The sequence below is a fragment of the Agelaius tricolor genome, unplaced genomic scaffold (assembly GCF_023055355.1).
Source record: "Agelaius tricolor isolate 1412-34295 unplaced genomic scaffold, bAgeTri1.0.p SCAF_8, whole genome shotgun sequence".
NCBI classification, from domain to species: Eukaryota; Metazoa; Chordata; class Aves; order Passeriformes; family Icteridae; genus Agelaius; species Agelaius tricolor.
In genome coordinates, this window is record NW_027269268.1 from 22,583,255 (window position 1) to 22,608,651 (window position 25,397).

The following is a 25,397-nucleotide window of genomic DNA, read 5'->3' on the forward strand; positions in this document are numbered from 1 at the left end:
TAAATTTACACAGCAATCATACTTAAGACTGCTGAGGATTAGCAGAATGCACTTTAGTGCACTTTAATACAGATGAGGCTGAGTCAGAAGGGCTGGCATTAACAGAATTTTTTGTAAAGCAAATTTGCTACATTAGTAAATACTAGAAGTTGAATTGCAAGTAAAAAGTGAGTGGGAAAAAAAAAAAAGCCATGCAGGATCACTTTGATTTGCATTTAGGAAAATATTTGAAGTAGAGCCTAGACTGGTACCTGCAAAAGTCTGTAAAATGTGATATTTGCTCTAGATTAAAAGACTTCACTGAATAGCCTGAAATGTCAGAACTGACTTTGAAGAAATCCAAGGTCAGGTAGAGAAAAAAACTTGCCATAGCTTCAGGATACATCTATGACATTTTTTAGTCACCACTACTATTTTATTCCTGTTATAGAACTATATTAAGCAAAAAGCACTTGTAACAACTGGATATGCTTGAGTTTCATTTTTCTCCAAATTATGAGCAATATTTGAATTATGAGATGTAAAAACTGCTAATTATCTTAAGCTGATATACTCCAGAACATTCTCTCATTGGCTCTATGAGCTGACACCACAAGGCACCACAGTCTGCAGAGATGATGGAGAAAGTTCTGGCATTACCCAGAATGAGCAGCTTAAGAAACAGGTGAGAGAGAGACTGAAAACTGTGACAATGACCACAGCTGGTAAGTCATGATGTTGTCTCATACACTACAGAAGGGAGAAAATGATATCCTGATACACACTGTACGCTGCATAGAAAGTCTAATGTTTCCTGGCTGCAGTTTTTACTTAGTTTCAGTCATATGTCAGAGCCAAAGGTATAGAATTATAAGAGATTAAACTTCATGATGTTTCATTCTGTCCTTTGTCATATAAACTTGCTTTTGGAGAAATGGTTGAGCACTCTACATCAACAGCACTGATTTGTGTGTTTCAAGATGGCAGAAACACAGTATAGTAATAAATATGTGAGATATAGTCAATAAAAAAAACCCTTAGTTTTTCTACAGAAAGTATTGGAAGAAGTATAAATAATAACTCATAAAGAGATATTACTCAGGTGACTGGTAACTTATTTGACCTGTGTAGAATTATTTTACATATTTAATCTGTCTCTTAGTGATTTCCTCAACTTGTTAGTTATTTATACTCCCTTTACATCAAACAAGGCGCAATTTCTCTTCCTTTACTGAACTTGCTATTGAAATTAAAGTTCAGAGGAATCCTAGAGTTAAAATCAAAAATATAAATTTTTTCCAGAGAGAAATATATCTCTCCTTTTAATCTTCCAAGCCCAAAAGCCCAGCATTTTTTCAGCAGGACACATATCAGGAATTGCAGTCATACAACTTCCTGGTATCCCTGCACAAATATGGGCATGATAAGATTCTGAGTGACTTGCTACTGTTTCTTAATTTGTCAGTCCTTTTGTATTTAGCATTTGTTTACTTTAAATAAATCTACTCACAATTAAAATACTATTCTAGTTATTATAAAATATTTTAACTTATCTTCTCTTTTTGCAAGTGGATGAATGAGTCACCCTACCTGGATTTTCTTTTACTTGCCACTTCACTCTGCCATATGCAAAGAAAAGAAAAAGCAAGCTAAGTTTTTACTTGAAGAAAAGACTTAATGTGCAAAGGGAGTGCACTCATTCAAGCAAACCTATGTTTATAGTTGTTAGTATAGTACTGATATGGCCTTGGTAATTACTTCCTTTAGAATTATGAGAAAAAGATATTTATCTATCTGTTATAAACACCTTCTCACAAACTAAGGAAAAGTGCAAAAATAACCTCTAAAAAATTCAAATTTGTTATTAAAAGTTGATACATGTAAAACCAATGGAATAACAGTTAATTAGAAAAACTGAAAACAAGAATCAAGTCAAATGTGTGTATGATGCACACAAAAATAAAAAACAAACCAGAAAAACAAAAACAACCCAAAAAATTACTTTGAAACAAAAATCTTGCGTGAAGTACTTCTCCAGGAAGACATCAAAGGAGAAAATGCCATTTAAATAACATACTTTATTTAATTTACTGAAGAGTCCAGACAATGTACCACTATTCACACATCAGGACTTTTTATGATGTGTTGCTGAGATGTCAGACAAATATAGGATACAAGAGTTTAGGGTCTCTCCTCTTTCGCCCTCCCACAGGAAATATCATTCCTACTGCCTCACAAAGCATCCAAAACTTTATCAACCACATGGCTTGGTTCAGAACTACATCTGTGCTGATGCCTGTTATGTCACAACTGTTTCTCTCCCAAATTACAAAGCTTTCAGCTGAGAATCCTGGAAGGAAACAAGTCCTACAGAAACCTTTGCCAGTGACCGAGCATGCAGATGCTTATTGAAGTCAGGAGAAAAACAGTACCCCTGAAGAATGTCAATTAGCACAGTACTTTATGTGCTGTTTTTCATAGATAACTTGACAACTTAAGGCCATTAAAATATTGTAGAGTAGTGTGTGGGGGTGTCTTAAGCAGCGGTGTAGTACTTTTTGTCATGACCTTAATTCTGCTTCAGGTAACTTACTCACCAGAATTTATTCTGTAAAAATTAGACATTCATCATTCTAACACTCTGTCAATAATATTTTCCCAGATGTCAAAACTTTCACTTGAGAGGGAGATTAAATATATCGCATTTTTGTGTTGTAATATATCTATGGCCTAGATACTGAATGCAGAAGTAAAAATGGGAGCACCACAGAGCTTTCAAGCATGAAAACCTCCCCTAGCACTATAAAAGAAAATAATAAACCAATACTTGAAAAAATCCATTTTATACATAAATTAACATGCAAGTGTCGATTTTGCAAAACTCAAACAATATTTTTCTTTTCTCCAGTCACATCCTTTCAGAACTTCCTAAGTAAAAGGGAAAGTAACTTACTTGCAAATGTCATCTTCTGGGTCCTCAAGCCCAAATCTTTCATCAAAAGTAAGTTGTATCCATACGTTTTCATCAAGTGCTACCAATCTCCACACTAGCACAGTGTTGCGTGGGTATGTGTGTGGAAACTTGGGGCTGTGAATACTCCCATTAGTAGTCACAGTAATTATCTTCTCATGGTGAGGGTCCTGCACACCTACAGGAAGGACAGAAAACAAAGGCATCAATACTCATTCCTTCTCCTTTTCCCAAAGTATCAGTACAGTATGCACAGATAAAGACGTTTTTGTCTTGTTTGTTTTTCTTCATCTGGCAAGAAGTTCTGCTTGAAAAGTCATATAATAACAATAAGACAAGAGTTTTTCTAAAACCTGTATGCTGTCAAATTGGTACTTCAGTCAGTAAATTATAGGAATTCTCAGAGGTAGCTATTAATAAATTTTGTAACAAAATAAGGTCATAATTTTATACTGGAGATTTTATATTACTTTCTTTTCAGCTATTCATTGGGTTTTTTTCAGTTAGACATTTTACCTTATTTTTCTGACTTTCTTTATAAACAGCATTCTCATGAACATTCATTTGAATTTATAAAAGGCATACATACTTCAATCTACTATGAAAATACACACTGCAATTGTATACCTCAATATAGCCATATATAAGGGTTGACAGCTAAATGAATGTAGTGCAAGAAAAGAAGGCTACAGACACACACTGCTATTTTAAAAGAATTAATCTATAATTAAATATAATTTAAAGTGTGATGAACTTTTGCCTTCTATTATTCTGGACTTGTGCCTTGTACTTTTGGTATGAAAATGGCAAATTTTCTTTTAAGTAGAATAGCTGCTTATATCGAGCTAATGGAGTGTGGTCTTGCCAACATCCACATACACTTGCAAAGGACTGACTGCATGTAATGCAGTAATAAGAAAAAAAGGCAAGAAACCAGAATTCCTAATTTAGATACTTCATTGGGTTTTTGTTAACTGAGTCACAAACATTTTTGTATAATGTACAGTCTGTCAGCTGAGAGCTGCTTGCTAAACACAGGAGCCAACAATAATAAAAATTACTTTCCCAGAGATTAGTGCACCAGAGTGCTATTTCCAAAGCATTCAAAGGACCACCATTTCAGATAAACATGTCAAAGTGTGGTATCTGATGACATTATACTTAGTGGTACTTTTTGTTCTTAAAAACATAAACAGAATTAAAAAACATTATATATTTCACAACATATTAAAAAGTGTTTTCTTTTGCATCATCAGGGCACTGATAATAACAGCACTGCAAGTAAGGACTGTAAATAGTCCAGTATCATGAATGAGAAGTCAATAAAAAAGGGGAAAGGAATGAAGACATATCTATTATTTAGTGAACTTCATCTCCAGTACCTTCAAGCTCCTCCATTTGTAATCGAAAAATATCTATTTGCTTTATACACAACAGTGTTACATGAACATATCAAATTTACACACACACCACTTATTCCATTTCAAATATTTGCTTTCACACAGTGGAATTTCTTCTCTTACAAAAGAATTATTTTGTATGACTACAAAGACAAGTAATTGCTGTCACTGGAGAAGGAAGCTTGTTATTTCTCTTCAGATAAGCTGCAATATTCCTTTTTATCTGCTCTACAAAATTTTTACCAGTGTACTTCAAAACTCTAGCTTTTTTCTACTGAGTTCATGCATGGTCTGAAAATTGCTTTTGAGTAGACTGAAAATAACAGCTACCTGTGCATGGTTAAAATGAGACTATGGTTTTTGATCTTTGGGGAATGACTTTGCTATTCCCAGCTTTATTTTAGGTATAAATCAGTCCAAGTTACACTAAAAAGGCAGTAACAAGCTCACTCAGATTTACAGCAGTCAGCTGCAGAATTCCAAATCTATATACATTGCTGTTGTGGGCTCTCTGCCTTTCTATGAACAACCATGCTCATCCTGATGACCCTCCACTGTTAAAAAAAAAAAAGAAAAAAAAAGAAAAAAATTATTACTGTAGAAACAGCATTGAAAAACTCTGAAGCATCAGTTTAGGTGAGGATTGAGGTAGACAAGGCACCATCTCAGCCAGGAAACAACTGGGAAATGGGGACCGACAAGGACCAGAACAATGCATTTGCATCTTCAGTAAAAAGCTTCAGCAGACGATGAGCAACTGAGATCAGCTTCAGGAGAAAGTCCTGGAAATGAGTCAAAGTAGACAGGAAAAATCCCTGAGCTGACCTAGAGATACGACACGGTTACACGGTTATTAGGAAAGGACGGCACACACTTAACACAGCCTGAAGTTGAAGAATGAGTCGCTGCAGTCGTCTTTGAAGTGGTACAAGATGCTATCACCAGATTTATACATCCATCAGTGCAGAAAGTCTGCCCCTGAAATTACAAGATTCCAGGCATTCTGAAAGCACGGCAGTGCCTAACCCTTCCACCCATGTAGTAATGCAGATGAAAAACCACAGTATCACCAAACAGATCAGTAGATGCCACTGTAAACTGAAATTAAACCCACCGACTAGACAAGCTCATTCCTGCCTACTTCAAAGTAAGTCTCTTCCCCCATGGGCACAACACATTTCACAAAGATCAGCACTGACACTTTTTAAATATAGCAAATACCTCTTTCTTAGTACATTGTAATCTCTACATTTTAGCAAGGGTCATGGTTAAAACTCAGACAAATTGCATGCAGTTCAGGAGACAGAAGAGGAACTGCAGAAGAAGAGAGGAGCACCATGGGTGGAATAATGACCTCAGCACTGATTCACTTAAAGGGCCACACAGTACTGGAAAAATTAGTTTTTAAATCCTTTTGTTAAAACTACACTTTTTCCACAACAGGACAACTTATCACAGTTGCTAATCAATAGTACTGCTAATCACACAGTCTTAATATGTATTATTTGGTTAATTTCATCCGATAGCCCTAAATTATGAAAAACAACTTTTAGGCCCTCAGTAAGAACATTAGCTCATGGGTGGTTATCACTGCTTAAAAAAAATAAAGCCAAATCCAAACATAAAAAAGCCTGAACTCCAAATATTTACCAATAAATATTAGAAATTTTTCAGATATACAGAAATGTTGCAGTTTGTGAATCTTCTCTTTTAAAACTGAGAAACAAAATGTTCCAGTAACTATTTGGTCATTACCACAGAACTTGAGTGGGAAACAGGGTTTTTTTAATTAATTGAAAGGCTTTCCAGACAGCATTCCCATATAATTTTTACAACACACCCATCTGTACAGAAACTGAGATTTTGTAAAAGAAATTCTTTAAAATTTAACATAACATGCTATTTCTTCCTCTTTCACCAGAATCTCAAGAAGCACTAAGCCTGCATTCAAAAGCAGTAACTCAAGCCATGCAGGGGTACCTCTTTCTGTCCTGTCTCTGATTCAGTTGCCTCCAGGCACTTCTTAGCTATTATTTGAATACAACAGTCAAAAGAAATTTAACTCTTTTTGCCAGGCACAAAAGAAAAACTGGAAAATCATCTGTTACTGGCAGAAATTGAAGACCAATACCTCTGTTCTATATTGTATGCACATAAAAAGGCTATCAGGGCAAAGTCACTCAAAGCCATACAAATGCTGCTATGCAGAGACCTCTGGAGACCCCCAGTCCCAGCTCCTGCTTAGGTCACAGCTCCTGCTCACACCAGAGCAGCTCAGTCATTGGAGGGTTGGCATTTTCTAGACAATGCTCAAAGCCCCTCACACATGGAAACTCCACAGTGCCTTGGGATAACTTGTTCCATTGCTGCACTGCCTCTCTAGGTAAGATGTTTTTTCCTAATATTAAATTTGATCCTCTCAAGCTGCAATTTCTTAGTCATGATTCTTTTGTTGGTTTGTGGGACTTTTTTGTTTAGTTGTTTTGGTTTTTTTGGGGAGGTAAAGGTTGGGTTTTTGGATTTTTTGGTTATTTTTTGTTGTCTTTTTTCTTGTTGGGGTTTTTTGTTTGGTTCTGGGATTTTTTGATGTTGCTGGTTTTGGTGGTTTTTTGGGTTTTATTTGTTTTGTTTTGGGTTTGTTTTTTTTTTTTTTTTTTTTTGTTGCCTTTTGGGTTTTTTTCAGGATTCATTCTGGTATTACCAGGAAGAGTTTAACTTGTCCATCCCTTGCAACTGCTCTTCAGGCAATTGGGGGCCTGCTATGGCTGCCTCACAACCTTCTCTTCTCCTCAGACAAAACAAGCCCAGACTCCTCACTGTCCATCACTGCCTGCCACCAGCCAGCTGAGCCTTCAAGCCTGGTCATCCAGCCAGTGTTCAACCTAACTAAGCAAGCAGTCTACTCTTTCCAAACTTTTGCTCAAGTTGCACAAGAAATGGTTTTGAAGATCACAGGGTTTGCTTTCATCATCAACTTTTCCAGTTGATGATGACTAAGAAAAAGAAAAGTTAATACTGACTTGCTATATCTCCCAAGAGAGCTTCCCTAAGCAGTGTGGTCTGCAGCTTTTCTGGGATACATTTCTTGAGTTGGATCTTCTGTGAATTTTCCATTTTCACTTGCTTCTATGATACAGCTACCTATTTTTTAAGTCTTGACATGATTCTTCAAGTATTAGCAAGAAATTAGAAAGAGAGATGAACACTACCCACAGTACACACACATGCATGATCTGTCAACATCACAGCATGATAAATTAAACCTCTAACTAGAAATCTGATCATTTGCAGTTACACGTTACCCCAAATTAGAAAATTTAAGAAATGCAATTTATAAAGTATCATATGGATATAAAGTAACAAAGTAGGAACATGTAAGATAAATATTACATTTTGTTTACATTACTCCTCCCTCTGACACATACTTAACTCACACACTTGGAAAGATGTGAAAACATTCTAGTTCACACAACTCAAGATGAATGTATAGAAGAACAGTATTTGCTTTTTTTAAATCCTACAATTTAACCTATTCCTTTTTTCTTCAGTTACTATTTTGAGTTCAAACTTGTACTGTTACCTTAGGCACTGAATATCATACACTATTTGACTGCTGGCTAAAGATCTTTCTGCCTTTCACATTATGTTAAAGACTGAACACAGATGAAGTGAGCAGAGAAGAAAAAGTTCTCTAACTGATCTTCAGGAACCCTCAGTTTTGGCAGCTGGCCCAACGGGGAAGGACAAAAGGAAGAAAAAGAAAGGGAGGACAGAGGAGTGGAGGGGGGGGAAGACATCAATGGGTGACAGAGCATGGAACTGCAGTAACAGATTTACTAAAGTTTCCACACAGCTGTGTTATTTAATGTCCTGCAGAAGATAATAATGACTAATCAGAAAGTAACAAACCTTTTTTGATTCCAAATTGCATCAAGAAACAGAAGTGAATTTATACTTTTAAGCTCATACTTTATAACCTTCAAGTATTCTGCCAGCACTTTGCCTCGTACTCTGGCTTCTGCTCAAAGAAGAGAACAGCAATTAAACAGGGGTGGTTTTTTGGTGGGGTTTTCTTGGTAGGTTTTTTTTTGGTTGGTTGGTTGGTTGGTTGGCTGGTTGTTGTTGTGGGTTTTTCTTTTTTCCTGCACAGTAAATCTCCTTGCATTAAAAGTAACCTCTTTTGAGATCTGTTTTCGGACCAAATTCTTTTGGAAGGCAGTCTTGGTCCTGAACTTCTCAATATCTTTTAAAACTAGATAAATACTACATTTTAGCCAAGATAAAGAATTCCTACTGCTAAATATTAGATGAGGTAACTTTTTGCTGTTATCACATGCTCAAAGATGTAATTATGGTAGAGTGTTTCAATAAGCATTTATTCCAATGTCCACAGGTAAAGTCTTGGCTACATTGGCATCAATATTAAAGCCCCTGCTGACTTGAATATGAAAGGAATTCCATCTATGTTAAATATATAAACCTGTTAGAATTTTTTCATAGTGGACTGATAATAATATGATCTGCTTTCTTTATCCTGAAAAAAATAGGATTATTATGAATTGCATATTCATAAGACACATAGACCGGTCATTCAAAAATTACGAAAGTAGTCTGTAATACAAAAATTAGCAGTTAAAGTTATTGTAAACATCCTTCTTTTCTCTTATGGATAAAATAAATACCAAGCTCATCCTTTTGATTTTTTTTTTTTTGCTTTTTTTCTTGTTTCAGTGGTTTTTTGTCTAGTAAAATTATTATGCAGTAACCATCACAGAACAGTCTCTAGTCAAGGATTTCTCCCTGTCTCTGTCCTCTAGCTTGAGTGACCGGAGTCGTCTTAGACAGAAGAAGCATCACTTAAGGAAAGAAAATTCTGGCCTCTTCCTAAGACCAATGCTATTAATATATTTATCAAAATAATCCACAATTACGATTTTTTATTTCTGGAGGTGCAAAGCTATAAAAAGAAAAGGATATCAAATGTCCAACAGAAAGTGTTTTAGAAGTTTTAAAGGCATATATTATAGTTACTTTCATTCCTTTTCTCTTTTTTTTTTTTTTTTACTTTGAATGATTTACAATTCATTTACATTTGTGGTCTCTGAATGTCAAAGCAGTACCTGAAAGTGTGATAAAAAAACAGAGCCACAACAAAATGAATGGAGAAAGGGTGGAAAAGAGAGAAAGAGAGGAGAAGAAGAGGGAAACAAGGTAAAAACCATCATTCTGAGTAGATCACTCCCCCTACTATGACAAGGACTGGCAGATAGTAAACAGCTCTATGATCAACAATATGCAGGGCAGACAACAAATGTAATCAGCCTAAATACCTGGCCTTCACTCTTCAACATATGAGCTCTTCATGACTTCATCTTCCTGCAACAAGACCACTCTTGACATTTTTCTTTTCTGCTATATTTCAGAGCATCAATCTGCTACATAATTTTTTTATATTTTCCTATTTTCTCTTGCCCTAAAGAAAGGGGAAGCATTTTAGGTAATCTCCACTCAAAAGTCCCTCTCTGCAAAATGATTTCAATTGAAAACTGTTGAAGCAGAAGCAAACCATAACAGTATGCAGGGACAGTTCCTTTTTCCAGCTTCATCTCATGGAAGGCTAGAACATCAGGTTCAGTCTCCTTTAATAATGAACAGGTAAAATGGGTGGTCCTGAATGGTAACAAAACTCAGGAAGGAAAAGGCTTTTGAAAACTACCCACTTTAGTTTTAACTTTTAACTTAACACTTTGTTTTAACAAAAATGGCATGGGATAGAAGGAACTGCAAATCTCCTTGGAAAAGTACAACTTGCTCTACATGAAAAATCTCAGTAGAAAAGACCTGCAGGAACATTTAATGCTGAGAGGGACTAGGAAGCAAACACAAACAGTTAACCAGGAAACCAGGAAAAGGTTTGCTCAGCTGGAGATATTTACATCTACTAAGAGATAACAAAGTTATTTATTTAGTTTATAAAGAAGAGGAAAAAAAAGTATTTTTAAACTCTCACGTGTTTGGGAGGTTTGGGTGAAGAAATATTAGTCCTTTCAAATCTGTAATCTTTCCAGTTCTGTTACTAAAAATAATTGTTTCTTTTTTTCCTATGGGAACTGATTTAGAAAAGTTTTGAAAAACATAATTTAATTCTGACATGTAAACAAACATCAACAGGAAGTACAACTATAAATAGTATCTACAGCAACAACAGAAACACGAGTGAATATGAAAATAATCACATATAAATGTTCGAGCCCAGTGCTTCCAATTTGTTTTCAATTTTATTACGACAGTGCTTAGAAGCTACATCCAAAATTAGCTTTGTTAGTACTGGAGACCACACACATGCCCACACAGAATCAGCCAGCCTGTCTTGGAAAGCTGTACATACCAGTCGAGATAGGATGGGACAGGGAAACAGAGCAGTACTTCCCTGATTTTCCAGACTGTGCAAGGCACAGAGTGGTTACAAGTGCAAGAAGATAACTTCAACAAAACAGTGAAATGAACCTGGATTTCCTTTCATCTCTGTTAAAAGCATTAGTTTCAATGCCATATATTAAAACCTGCTTGTAGCTCATTTCTTAATACTAGCTATGGCTCTTCATGTGCTTTTAAATTCATGTGATTCATGTCCTTTATAGAAAAAAATCTTTAAAAATTCTTTAAAATCCAAATAATTTGAAACTTGCACTTCTTGATCTTAAGTCAGACTTTGCTGAAAAGCAAGGCTTAATTTTATTATGCCCCTTTTCTTTATGGTGCCTTCAGTTTATATTGTGCAGCACTTGTTAAGAGCAGATACTAGTAAACATTTGGGAAAAAGATTATCCATGGTCCATGTGGAATTCAGTCTGAATAAATAGACTCTATGGATACGGAATGTGTTAAACAGCTCTCTCTCATTTTAGGTATTATTCAGAATGAAAAAAATAATCCTAGACTGATCATGTTTCAATAGGTGGAAAGATTAAAAAAGAAAAGATAAAACTACCACCCTAATCTTTAGAAACACCAGCCCTGATATGCTTTGGTTTGCTGTTTACATTGTTTTGCTATTTGTATGGATTTTATCTTTTTAATTCTTTACACAGTGGAGTATGTTATAAATACAGCAATTCATTTATGAAGATCATCAGTAATAGTCCAAGTTATGAAAAAAAAAGTGCTACCCAGTACCATATTGAAAAGCATTACTGTAAATACTTTTAGCCAGAAAACTACAGTGATGAAGTCCTGTAAGAGGAGACATAAAAGGAAACCAGAGCTTGAAGGGTTTGTGCACTACAAATGAAGGCAGGAATGCAGCACATGTAGGGCTAGTTTTACCTAGTTTACTCTTGCTAGTTTAGCAAGAGTAACTATAAGAATGAAGCCCATGTGGCATTCAGTTCACTATCAAAAATGCAGAGGGTCCTAAGCAAAACTCTTAGTACAGAAGTGACATTGCTACTGGAAACTCTAAAAACCAGCTGATAAGTCCCAGGCTTATCTCACGTACACACAATATGTATCTCCAGCATATTATTGTGTTAAAAAGGCAAGAGAAACAAAGAAAATATTATAAAGAAATCATTTGGCATCTCTTTATCTATTTTTTGAACTAGACTACACTATACTTCCAAATTCAGAGACACAAAAATGTTACATCTTTAATGTCCATTTAAGCAAAAAAATATTTTATCTGGTGTTAGCCTGTTAAAACAGAGCTTTTGGAACAATATTCTGTCTTCATCTTATTAAAATTTGATTCCTAGAAGATGATTTCACAAGAAGCAGTCATGTATTATCAATACAGATCTGCAGAGATTAATGCAATGCAACTGTTATTGAACTGGAAGAACTTCAGGCAGACAGAACTCAGTAAAAATCAAAATTGAAACATTCATTCCTGATGTCTTTGAAAGGAAGGTTAAATCATGCAACACTTAACAGTATTTGCATGTGTGGAAGAAATTGAGAAAGGAAGCACAAATCCAGGTACAGCAGACAGTCTGTTGATCAGCAAGGACAAAATGGGAAAGTTTTGTAGAGTATAAAAATACCATATGGAGAACTAATACTTTTTACAACCCTGTTATCATGCATCTCTGGTCCTGCTGGTTATTGAACTCAAGAATACGTGAAAACCAGAATCTGCCTTTATAGACAGGCCACAATGACAAGAATCTGATATTTAGACAAATTGATGAGAATTTTCCTAGGACAGAAAGATTTTCTAGTTTCAGGGAGAGAACTCTTGCCATTCTCTCTAAATAAGTAAAACACTTTTCCTTTTCAGGTAATTGCAAGTGGTACGAGCCTAACTGGTCATTCAGTCCTTACTCTGCAGGGAAGACAGATGAACAATAACATCACATTTCCAAACAATTTATCCTTATTTTCCTGTGACCTTTGCATTTTTCCAAAGACCATAAAGGCATAATGGAGTATCAATAAGAGACCTGTATTCCATAGGCTAGTGGGTATAAAATACCAAAGGCACATGGTATTTTATGTAAAAAACACTTCAAAAAGACCCTTTTGCTAATCTAGTATAGCAAGTGTCTTTAAGGAGGACTGACAGCAGGGCCCAAGCCCCATCAGTCACAATTTATGCCACTGAAAAGATTATATGCAGTGCTGCAGTCTTCTGAAGCATATTGATACACTGATTTAGGCATTACTCCCCAGAGCTGCAAACGTCCACCTATTTCCCATGTTAATTTATGATTTTATTTGTTCACAAATAATTTGGGATTTTTTTCACACAATAAAACTTTCTGTACTGACAGACACAGACTCCCTGGAAAGCACTGCATTTGACCTGAGGCCGTGGAACAGGCTTCCAAAATTGATTGATAGCACTGGGATTACAGGTGTGTAGTTGGTTAGAAGTGTGTAATATCACAGGGTGGAAACAATCCTCTCAAGTGCCTTCAATCCCAACCTCAACAGAGGTAGATAAAGGAAGCTGGAAACAGGCAGAAACCCATCCGTCCACCAATAAATAAGACCTGCTTTCCTGATAATTTATCCTAGGTGAACAGTAAACTAGGTTAGGATACTTAATGAAAACCACTTTACAATCTCTTCACTCACATTTGGAAGGGGCTTTGGATGCCAGTTTGTAATGCCATTAGAACTCCTTGGGGAGAAAGGTAGAACTATTTATTTCACAGGCAAAGAAGCACACTTTTTAAGAGCAGTTTGGACAAGTTGAATTCAAAGTTCACATCATATCACATGAGTCTCAAGACAAGATGGAAATTAAATTCCAGAACTCTGTTTACCAAAGAGAAGGTAAATAGAAATAATTTTCCCATAGTTACACTTGGAGTCACTACAGAATGATTCAAGTGTTAATCCCTGTGCTGTAATGGTAAGAGTTATTTATATTTTAAAATAGAAGAAAACAATAGTAATTTCAATTAAATGAAATTGTGCCTTATATTAATGCACTGCATTTTTCCAGGGCATAGCAGCAAGTTACTATATGAAAGAGAACAGCTTTTGTAAAGATTCACATCTCAATGCATGCTTCATTTATAATTTTATGCCTAAGAATTCCAATGCATCTCCAACAGAAGGTATTTATCAACAGCTTCAACACTAATAGGTGAAACTAGCAATTCAACTGCAAGACAAACAAGATAGGAATATCAAGCCCTCAAGCTTACGCCTTCACGTAAATTAGTAGGAACAAAACAATTAATACATGCTTAATCTAATCCAGCACTACAATTAAGGGGATGTCTGAATCACTTGGTGATAAATGCTCTGCAGTAACTAAACATATATATATTACACATGATGGCTGAAGAAGAAAGTCAATATTTCTCATATCTAATCAGTTTCCCTCTGCAGAATTTTAGCAATATCAGTGTCTACAGACTTTGATGGTCCATAATGTTGTTTACTCAGTCCACCATACCATTGCATGAAAAAGAATTACATACAATGCTTAAGATGAATCTGAAGATTGTTAATTAATAGCTTATTGAAATTTTTATCCATGCTAATATTTTTTTCTTATTTCTAGGCATGTTAGCAGAAGTCTATTTTATTAAAAATAGCACAGTTAAAAAAAATAATAAGTAGAAAGGTCCAAAGTGCTATGGCAGATGTTTTGTTTGAAATTGAAATCTTGAAGTTAAGATTATAATATGCCACAGGTAAAGTATTATCTGCACATCAAAGCATCACTGCTATAAAGAAAAATGAAGCACCAGATGCCAAGTGTTGACTACCTCCACTATGAAGCTGAAAAAGAACCAAAGACTGCTGAATGAAAATCAACTGAGAATGTTTAGGATTTGCAGGTAGGTGAGGGTGGTCTTGTTGCTTCAGTTCCTGGTTGTTTTAGAGTTTTTTGAAACAGCATATTAACATGTTTTAAATTTTTCAGGTCTTCTGTAAAAGCAGAAAAGTTACATTATCACATTAGCTAATCTGACTTGATGATTGCTGATTTCACTCTTTTAAGACTCCTTACTCACTGACTCAATTTGAGGAAAGTAATTGATTTATCTTTAGCTGGTTGCAATTTAAATTAACACCATTTGTTTTTTTAGTCTCCAGATAAAGAAGTTTTCTTCTGATAACATTATTCCTTCAGATTCCTTTAAAACATGGGCATCATATACCATTTCTTTTAAGATGCTCAAAAAAGCAAGGGTCAAGAATTATTTCTTTTAATCTAGAGATGTCTTAAGTTCACCTCACTCTAGGTTGAGGTCTTCAGAAGAAGCAGAAAGAGGAGGATTGGTATTTAATGGTATCATCTATTTGCATAGAACTGAATGCAACTGAAATACTTGATTTCACAGCAAGTTTAGGAGATTCTCTGCAATGAGGAAAGTTTTCAAAATAACTTTTAAGTTGAGGTGTTACTGTTCAAAGAATAGTGCAGGACCATGAGCACTAAAAACCCACTTTAAAACATGTCTTCTCTTTTAAACCTAACAAATACAGACTTGCTAACAGATATACATTCCTTCATAGGGTACTAACTTTATTCTGGTTTCAAATTCATTATTTTGTATATTTTAAAGAGAATTAAAGCTCGCTCTATTAAAAGTAATTAGACTAATTCCTTTTAGATTATCAGCAGGATACACCCAATACAAAGACCTGATGGTTTTAATTATTATTTTAAAAAAATACCTATGTACAGAACTTTCACCTAAACTATTTAAACATTCTTATATGAAGAGCAGGATGACTTATGAATCATCCATTATTATGAATTATGACATGCATACATACACAGGCATTTACGGAAGAACTGGTGAAAAAATATAAATTCTTCCATCACTTAAAACTATTTGTTACTTCACAGTTCAGCAGAAGTAGTTATGTGATGTCTTTTCAGATTTAATGCTGTTGTTAAAAAAAAAAAAAGAGTTTTCTTGGATGGGGATCTCATCCTAATCTTTTAATTTTTAATGGTATGTCTAATTACTGCTAAGTGCACTTCTGGAAGTAACATCAAATCTACTTGTAAGACCCAGGGAGTTAACAGCACAAGGGAAAGTGAGAAAATAATTAAAAGGAGTAACAACAAAATAAGTCATCATCTCATTTTGAAATCGGCCAAATCTGATGAAGGCTAAAGTGATCACATACTCTCAGCTCATGGGAATGCACATTTGCCTCTGGAAGATTCTTGTTGTACCAAATTGGAAGAGGAGAGCAGAAATTGTTTCTGCTATCTTTGAAGCTGCAGGCCTAAAACTCATAAAGATGAAAGTCTTTGTGCCCACTTCAGAAGGGATGGATGTGAAATATATCAAATATCAGAGGCATTAATGAAGTCAACAGTGCTAACAGCTGAATTAAAACAAGTCCATACCATTAGAATCATTACTAGCAGAAAGAAAAATTAAGGGTAGAAATTAAAAATGTGCCAGATTCAGACTAGCACAGTTCCAGGGATTTTTCAAATTACAGGCCAAGGATGTCCTCGGATCAGAACTAACCAGTCTTGGAAGGGAAAGGTCAAAAAAAAGAAAGCTCCAGTTCAACAGAGACTTTGAGAGATGTTAAACAGACGTTAAGAGTAACAAAAAGAACAGGGGAAAAAAATCTCACCACCAGCATCAGAAGTGTTTCCACACATCAGGAGAACAGAAAGTGCCCTCTTCTCCTCTCACAAGCTGGATTTCCCATTGGCTCCATTATTCTGCCCCAGCTTCCTGCAGCTGTGAGCATCCCCACAGCGGGGCCCTTCCGTGGGGTGCAGGGGGTGATGCCAGTCCCAGGACAGCCCCGCTCCTGCTGCTTCCTCTGCCATCCTCACTGCAGTCAGGCCTGGCACCAGCTGCATCCAGGGCAATTGTGGCTTTGAGGCAGTTCACATGTCTTAGCAGCACCACCTATGCACAACATCAGAGAGCCACTAATATCTTATAGCCACTGGTCAGTAACCACTGGCCAATACCTTCCTTTTCACACTCTGGTAGAGAGCAATGCCTTTAAGTTTGCTGGCTGGAGCTAACAGAAGCCCTCCTTGATACAGGCATCCATTCCCATGAGCCCAGAGTGTTTCAGCTGTTCAGGGTGCAGTTTTCCACACCATTATCATCTCACGTACTAAAAGAATGGTATTTCACTGTGAGAGAAGAGATAGAAGAATGAAGATGTATTGGGGTATTCCAGACATTTGCACTACTGATAAGGTTTCCTTTAGGAGACTTCCTACAAGGACTGGAAGTTTCCACAAGGGTCTGCATTTGCACTTTGTCCAGTGTTGCTTATTAACCTCACTACTCCTAGAGACTGGTCTAGGAAAATGTTAGGCAAAAGTTCAATTGAAACAAAGTAACCTTAGTAAATTAAAAATAGTATAGATTAATAAAGGGTCTAGAAGCACAGTTTCTTTCTTTATTTTGGCAATTCTTCATATACAACTGCCTCCAACCGCCAACAGCTGGAAGACTGGGTTTTCATTCTGTTTCCTAGTACATCCTGCAGACGACAATAAACCCACTCTATCCATTTGCAAAACCACTTGCTTTCCTTGTGGCTGCTGTTAAAATTCAAGCTGATAACAAAACCATCCTCCTCCTCAAGGAGACAGCATTCCCCAGCACACACCCCTCAAGCACTAACACCTGGTGCAGAATGGGATTACTAGGGATCAGAAGTTGGCAAGTCTGGGTATCTACTCACAGCTAAGCCCAAAGCCATTCACAAACACAATATTCGGGGTCTCACTGAAGACATTTAGCTATAGCTATTCTTGTTTTCAATTCTAATAATTCCCTTCACAGAACAACATGTTTTGTTAGTGTTACTAAAAAGAGTACCACATAAATTTTGAACAAAGTCAATGCTTTTCAGCAATTCCCAATTAAATGTCCCAAGGACTTGTTTAATTCATCCCCTAAAGCTTTTACAGTTACTGTATGAAGAGGAAAGCAAAAGCTACTTCCTTTTGTGTTATAAATTTCTATTTAATAATATTTATTCTAATTCTGGTTACAAGCCAAAATAATTGTGCATCATTGTGAAAAAGCAGGAGTTAAAATAACAATTATAAATTAACAAAAGCAACTAATGATAAATACTTACTGTGCTTGTCTACTCATGGAGATAAATCCTGAAAGATGATGAGAACCCCATCCCCTTTTCCAACAGAGCATGTAATTATCTTTTCACCCAGCTCATATTACCAACCAGTCTGGGCTGGAAGACCAGTCTTATATTGCTAACATAATAAAATCTTACACCTTTAGTACAATGGAATTTATCCTAAGTCAAAGCAAAAAAACCCAAAACCTGAAAACATTTACTGACTTCCAAAGCTAAAGAAAACAGCTTATTTTCTTTAAGTGCACTAAACAGTTCACTGTTAATGTCTAGATTTTAGTACTACCTTAACATGAGAACACAAGAACTTCATTTCATCCTCCTTTACCACTATCATTTATTTCTGTCATTACTGGGGAGTCAAAGCAGGTAGAATTTTGCTTTTTTTCCCTTTAAATTCCGAGTACTGTACCACTATTAATACCTAAATGTTTAAATTAGTCATAGTCATTTGATGACACAATCTACTGGAATCCTTCTCTTCTCTTTCCCTCTTTTATTCCATGTACATTACAGCTGGTAACGTGGATGAAATCCAGATGTTATGTAAAACAGCTGCAAATATGTGCTTCTATTTAAGCCTCCAGTACTTTTACTCATATACAGAAAATGCTTATACACTCAATGTCTGTGAGATCACTTCACTGGAAAAAAAAAATTAAGTCAGCTGCTATGCCTTGTTAACTGAAGTCAAAAAGAACCCTCAGCCAAACTCAGTTCTTAAAGCTGAATACCACTTAGCTGATCAACTTATTCATTCAATGACAAAGCATACTATTTTGTGTAAAATTTCTGTCCACTTTTTTCCCCCATAAGCTCACTATTCATCCCATTTTATTTTTTATTTTCATCCACATGTACATAACAGCACTACATTAAAGCTGATTACCTGTTCTCTTCCAAGGTTTGCCAAAGTTTTATCTGAATCTGCAGTCCTAGTTCATTAAGGCAAATGAAAGCTCTTATTTTTCTCCCATTTGTTGTTTTAACATAGAATCATATTGTTTCTATTCATAACACACTTTATAGGTAAATTAAGTGAGGAAGGAAATATAGATTAATCACAGCAAAAAAAAACAAATAAAAAACCCAATAAATTTCCAGTTCTAATACATGCATAGAATAATACCACATTAAGAACCATTTAGAGAGGAAAAAAGAAAGAAGATGACATTGATGAATTTTATTTTAATCTGAAGTAAATATCAGATTTGTGAAGTTCAATGTGAAATTATAAAATATCAGTGTTTGTATACTTGCAAATATATCAGCAAGAAAAGAAGGGCCATGGAGAATCTCCATTTTTATGGATGCATGGGGAAACATAATGAAAAAGGATAAAGAACATGTAATTGTTAGTCATCATGCCAGACTGTTTCCCAAGACTGGCCTCTTTAACAAGGAAAGGACAGAAAGCAACCAGGAAACATTTTCTGCCTTTTACTATGCAGAACCCAATAAAATACTTGGGCCAAAGTAAGATATATTATTTTTATTTATCCATGCATACATACACACACAAAAACACCCTATGCACAATTCTAAATTATCATGTTTGTGAGGAGGCCTGTGGATATTTTCTCTGTAAGCACAGAGTTCTGTCTAAATAGCTCAGAAAGGATCACCTACCTGCCTGTGGCACACTTGGCCCCCAGATGAAATTCTGAGTGAGGTATCATGCAGGGACTCTGAACAACAAAGCAGCTAGATGCCCAAGTCTATATCACAAATTCCCAATTTTTAATGCAGAGTGATCTTGCAGAATTTTAGCATAAGTATGCAGCTGAGCATAGTCTGAGACAGCTGAATAATAAAGAGGGGAGCATAAACTCGAGGAATGGTGAACCAGTTGCCCTGTGTGAGGCTACAGAGAAGTTCTGAATCCCAGAACTGGTCTAAGTTTAAGGAACAAACTGTCCAAACCATTTTTACAAATGCAGTCCTGCAGTATCCTTCTGCAAGATCAGATAGTGCATTCAAGAAAACTTTAATAGGTTACCATCTCCTGACTAGTGAGTATCTAAGACAAAGTGAATAAAGATAAACAATGTGCGTCACAACAGAGAGAGCAGTTCAACAGCCAGGGCAGCAAACACCAACAAACACCTTCCCCATTTCCACATGTTGCCATGCAGTAGTTCTGTGCACAAAAACCTCAGATGTAATCTCTCTCAAGTTTTTTCCTTTTTTTTCCTTTGTCAGATCATAATTTTACTGCATTTGTTTGCGTTTGGAACAGTAGATTGCAAAGGTTTTCCAATTGGAAAACTATTTCATGGATAATGAGAGCTCTCAATTTTGCCACTACAGTACTGACTGACAACATGGCTGGTTATAGACAGGATTTTTATTGTTATTGTTAGCTATTATTATTATTATTATTATTATTATTGTATTTTACACTGAAATGTAGGTGAGATTATCAAAATGGCCACCTGCTTAGTTTAGGGAGTAATAGTTTACTGACTATTGTATTCAGAAAATAAATGTAGAAGCGTGAAAATGTAACACAAAATTCCTAAGATTCTGAATTCATGATTGTTCACCAGTTTGAACTGGGAAAAAGCAACTTGCAATTTAATTCTATATTATCCTACACTTTTTGGTTCTCGGTTTTTTTGAACAAAATACCATTTTTACAAGACATAATTCAGTATCAACTGCAGTCAGTCACTGACAGTAGTGGGTGAAACTTTTCAATACATTAATTTTTAATAAAAGGCCTTTCTTCTCCCTGAATTATACTCTTTCATATCCCATTACTCATACTTTCCATTTCCATTTCCAAAAGCAGGAGTTTAAATTTCTTACTTAACAAAGATGAAGCTTTACTCTTTCTCCTTATTTTAGTGTTTATGATTTACATCTCCTTTCAATTTTGAAAAAGGTTGAAGTGAATGAGATGGGGAAAAAAGTCAGTTGGAAAAAGAACTCTTTGCTTTCTCTTATGGGGAAAAATAATTTAGAAAATGTTTTCACCACACATTTTTTATTCTTCCTTTCCCATCAAATGAATAGGAAAATAAGTATAAATATTTTAATTAGTAATTAACAACTTTTACAAATTGAAACATTTCTGGTTTGTAAGGCCACAGTTTTAAAAATTAAGCTTAAAACTAATTTTCTATTTTCCACTGACATGTGCAAACTAAGTTTCATACATGGGAAGAAACCATGGAAAGCACGGATGTTCTAATTTATGAAAAGAAGTTAAAGGCTTTGTAAAATTTACCCAAATTACACAGAAAACATGAGAGTTCTACTACCCTACTTTTTGCAGAGTAACTCTATTTTCCAAAATAAGACCTCCCTCAAGTAGCTTTCCATTGTTTTAGCAGATTCATTTAAGCTACTTTCATCTCTCTTAAAAGATAAACATCTAGTCAATAGCAGAATATAGATCAAAAAGCCTTTGCCTTCAAAGGCAAACAACTTCAAATTATGGCTCATAAAAGAATAACACTCCAAGTTTATTCACTGCATCTCTGTTTCAGAAAGGTGGTTTAGGTATTCTTCCTACAAGTTCACCTTCTTTTCTCCTTCTACATAACTACCCTCATCACTAGTTAGTCGAAAAATGCAGTGAAACCAAAGTATTCCTGGGACTTGGAAAAATCAGGATGGAGGATTACTACACACATACAGGTGTACAGGTGTTTAATAATTCCTAATTTAAATTAGCACTCCCTGGCTGCTTCTGCAGCCACCAAAAAGGTGCTGGGAGTGCTTTTTGATCAGATACTAAGATGAAACATTTCCATACCAGCTGCCTCCCTCCAGAAGGCCATGTGTGTAGTTAGGAAGCAGGCAAGCTAAACAAACTATTTTTGCAGCTTATTCTTGCAGCTGCCCTCATTCTCTTAATACAGCTGTGCAAGACATGAAAAGTCTACGTCATAATTAACTACTATGTTTTCACTTTTCATCTCCTCTATAAAAGGCATGTAATCAGTCACTTTTATGCTGAACCTCCTAATATATATCAGTATAATTACTGCTATAGTATTTAAACAAAACTTAACAAGTGCAATTTAGTCAGAACCATGGTGGAACTTACAGTGTTAACTACTGGCTGCTGCTAGTGACAAATTACTCTCAGTAGATACTTTATACAGTAAATGTCCTTTCTCTTTTGGCTGCATTACTATCAGATAATGAGATTACTTGTGCTTTTTGGGTTTTGTTTTTTTTGTTTATTTAAATAACTCCCAGGAGAAAAACTCCTAAAATTTCAAGATTAAGTATAGGATTATAAGATCACGTCCTGTACTGCTTTGGTGCTGTTCCTATACTCTAACAAGGATAGTTTGGCAGGATTGTAACATTCTGCTGTTACCTAATTTTCTGTCAGACCTATTTTTACCTATTTTTATAGGTAAAAATTAATTATTTTTGATATAGCTGTATTATATAAATATACTTTTTTTTTAAAGTCTGTTTAAAATATCTGAGAGCTTTTCCAGTCTAAATATTTATTCTCACTACTACTTTTGAGGTCTCCAGTTTCTGTAGTCACTCTCACAACTTTCACCAAGGTCTCACTGATGCACAGTCAGCTTCTGTCATCTCCCTGGGGATTACTCTCAGACTAACACATTCTTCACAATGATTAAATCCAGTGGGATGGGCTCCTCAGGAACATCAGACGGTCTGAATTAGCAGCATCTTCAAAGAAAAAAGGTCTTCAGAGTAAAATTACTTTTTCAGACTACATCTACCCGAAGCCCAGCATAAGTCTAACAAAATTAGATAAAAAAATCTGTGTTCACAAATGGCAAGAGCCAATCTTTGTCTCACAGAACCCAAGCTGCAGTCAGGAACATTATTATAAGCACACTTGCCATCTGTACTCAAATGCTAATGGCACAACTGGATTGACTGTATATGGACAGAAATGGTCTCAGAAAGATTTGGATTACAAAACAGATAAAATATAACAGATGTGCCCATCAGCAGGCAGGCTGGCATTCGCTCTGCAGCAGCTGAAGCTTCCAAGAGTAAGCATACTGGAGTAATTCATCTCTTTCAAGCTTTCAAGTCACAAAAAGCACAAGTTCAAAAGTACCCTAAATACATAAGAGAAGAAAAAAAAGAAAAAAGTAAAAAAGATGACTTGTTCCTTGAACCATGGATTGATTATAAACAAGCTCTAGCTCCAAGCCCTGTAGTGCTGTTCTGCTCTGGATCCAGCCTCAGCCAAGCCATTCTGCAATTCCTGAGTGCGCCTCAGCTCCCTGGTGTGACAGGCATAGCAGCTCCCTGCCCACAGGGACTCTGGGCGCACCAGAAATGGGGTGAGAGGAGTAAACACCACGGTGCAAACCTGCAACAAGCACTCTGGCACTGCCCACTTGACCCAAGCAGGTTCCAGCACAGCAATGCCCACAGTCCCAGTGCATCCATGCTGAGCAGCAGGCTGGAGAGCAAAGCAGAGTGTTTGGGGGAGCTCTCCCCCATGGCGAGGGCACTGCCTAGAGCTGGCTAAGGAGGGCACAGATTGCACCAGCACACAGCCAGCTTTGGGCTCCTGCTTCAGCTGAAGGTCAGCACCACACACTTTTAGTGGCATCTAAGGGCCACCTTCCTCATGGGAAATTGGAGATGTCTGAAAATCTTGGGAAAATCTCTTCGGGCTAGGAACTGATCCGTTTCCTAAATCCCATGCAAGTTTGTTAAGGGAAAGGGAAGGGAACAGCCAGCATCTCTTCGTGTAATCTTGCTGCTAAATTACCAAAGCCAGTGACAGATTTACACCAAAATTTTTTTGACAGTATGTTCAGATGGTGTTCCACTTTCAAAGACCATAATTTATTGTGTATGTCACCATGTTCAAGGGGGGAAAAATTTAAAAATCCATCTTTTAATATTTGCCAAGCTTCCACCAGACTGGCAGGCACATCTGACAGTTTTATCCTACTTTACTACTTTTGGAAAAAAAATGCAACACATAGAAGTACTGTTTCCAAACTGAAAGACAGAATTTTGGAAGAATCCCAACTTTTTTCCACTCCACTGATCTGAAAATGACATAATGACCTGATGAAGTCAACTGCCATATACTTCTGAGGCAGACTTCAGGAGCTCCAGATGGCATTATTCAGAAGTTCTTATAACACTCATCCTACCGGCTGGCTCAACAGCATTAAAAAATTGTTATTTTCCATATGAAATCCTACTTCTGACCACAGTAATATTTCCACAACAAAAAGGATACCTGCTTAGAGATGACATAAGGCAGATTGGAGTTTGTCTAATATATCTCCGGCCTTCAAATAAAATCAGTATGTCATTAGATGGCATCATTAGTTAACATTAAAATTATTATTGTATCTATATTAAAATTCTAAACAAGTACACAATTGAAAATCAGATGTTAAAGATCATACACATTCCAACCTTGTCTTGCCAGTTCCAATTCTGGAAAATTCAAGTTCTCAGATGATTCAGGTTGGTGCCAGCATTGCTTTCAGTTTTTTATAAGAACACTTTATTATACCTCTATAAAGGATTCTCCAAAGGTTATCAGAAGTACTGTCTGGAGAGGACCTGAATGTCAGAGTCTAAAGTCAGAATTCAAGTACTATAGAAATTGGCATTAAAAGCAGCACAGGTCTCAGTTTTCAAGACATAACCAAGCTGGTGTTAATATCTTATTATGAGGTATTTTCAAAGTTTTTCTTCTCTCTTCTCAATACCAAATGAAATATCAGCATAATTCACTTTGCTGGAAGTGAAACTGGGCTGGCAAATGGCTGGCGAGGTAAAGGAGCTTCAGCATGTGATTTTATGTGGTTTTCTTATGAGATCTGGTCATTTACTCAGGAAAAAAGTTGAAGACTAAGAGCTAATAATGCTGTTGGCTACTACGACTCCATCCCAAGGACTGATGTCCTGCTGGACATTATCTTTGAGAATCAATACATAATTATGCAGAATAAGAATGCAAGTGATTTACAAGAGTAATCATCTAGCAGTTATTTTTAAATGAACCTGTTAGGCAAAAAGAAAGGCTAATGACAATACTCTGTCTGTGAAATAGTTCACCTCCTATTCCTCTTTCTCTTCCCCCTTCCACTTGAATGAAAATTTTTGTTTGACCTTCCAGCAATTCTACTCTCATGGCTACAAAATCTGCTTCATTTCAACATTCCTAACTTCTCTTTGTTCAGATCTCGAGTGGCCATTTGTGAAACAGCAGAGATCAACAGTACAGATGAGAATTAGCAAAGTGAACAACATGAAAATATCTCCTTGCACATGGTCTCCAGGAGGCCGCACGTGAACACAACTGCCACTCCCCAGAGGGACCAGTGGGACACGAGGCAGATTGCACTTCCATCAGCAGCCCAACATCAGACCCTTCAGAGGAAAATCAGAGGTGTAACCACTCCACTACAAGACAATGGTGACAAGGAGACCAAAACACCAACACAGAGCAGTTTGAGAAAAAGTATTCCTGGAGATATTTCACCTTTTTA

At 36.1% G+C, this 25,397-nt stretch overlaps 1 protein-coding gene across 1 annotated transcript in view; it reads right to left on the minus strand.

Moving 5' to 3' along the window:
* The window catches only part of PDGFC (platelet derived growth factor C), a 123,038-nt gene that overhangs the window by 50,155 nt on the left and 47,486 nt on the right, over positions 1–25,397 (minus strand). Inside the window, exon 2 of the mRNA XM_071431948.1 lies at positions 2,933–3,128. Coding sequence (XP_071288049.1) covers positions 2,933–3,128 — 196 coding nt within the window. The remainder of the gene's footprint in view (positions 1–2,932; positions 3,129–25,397) is intronic.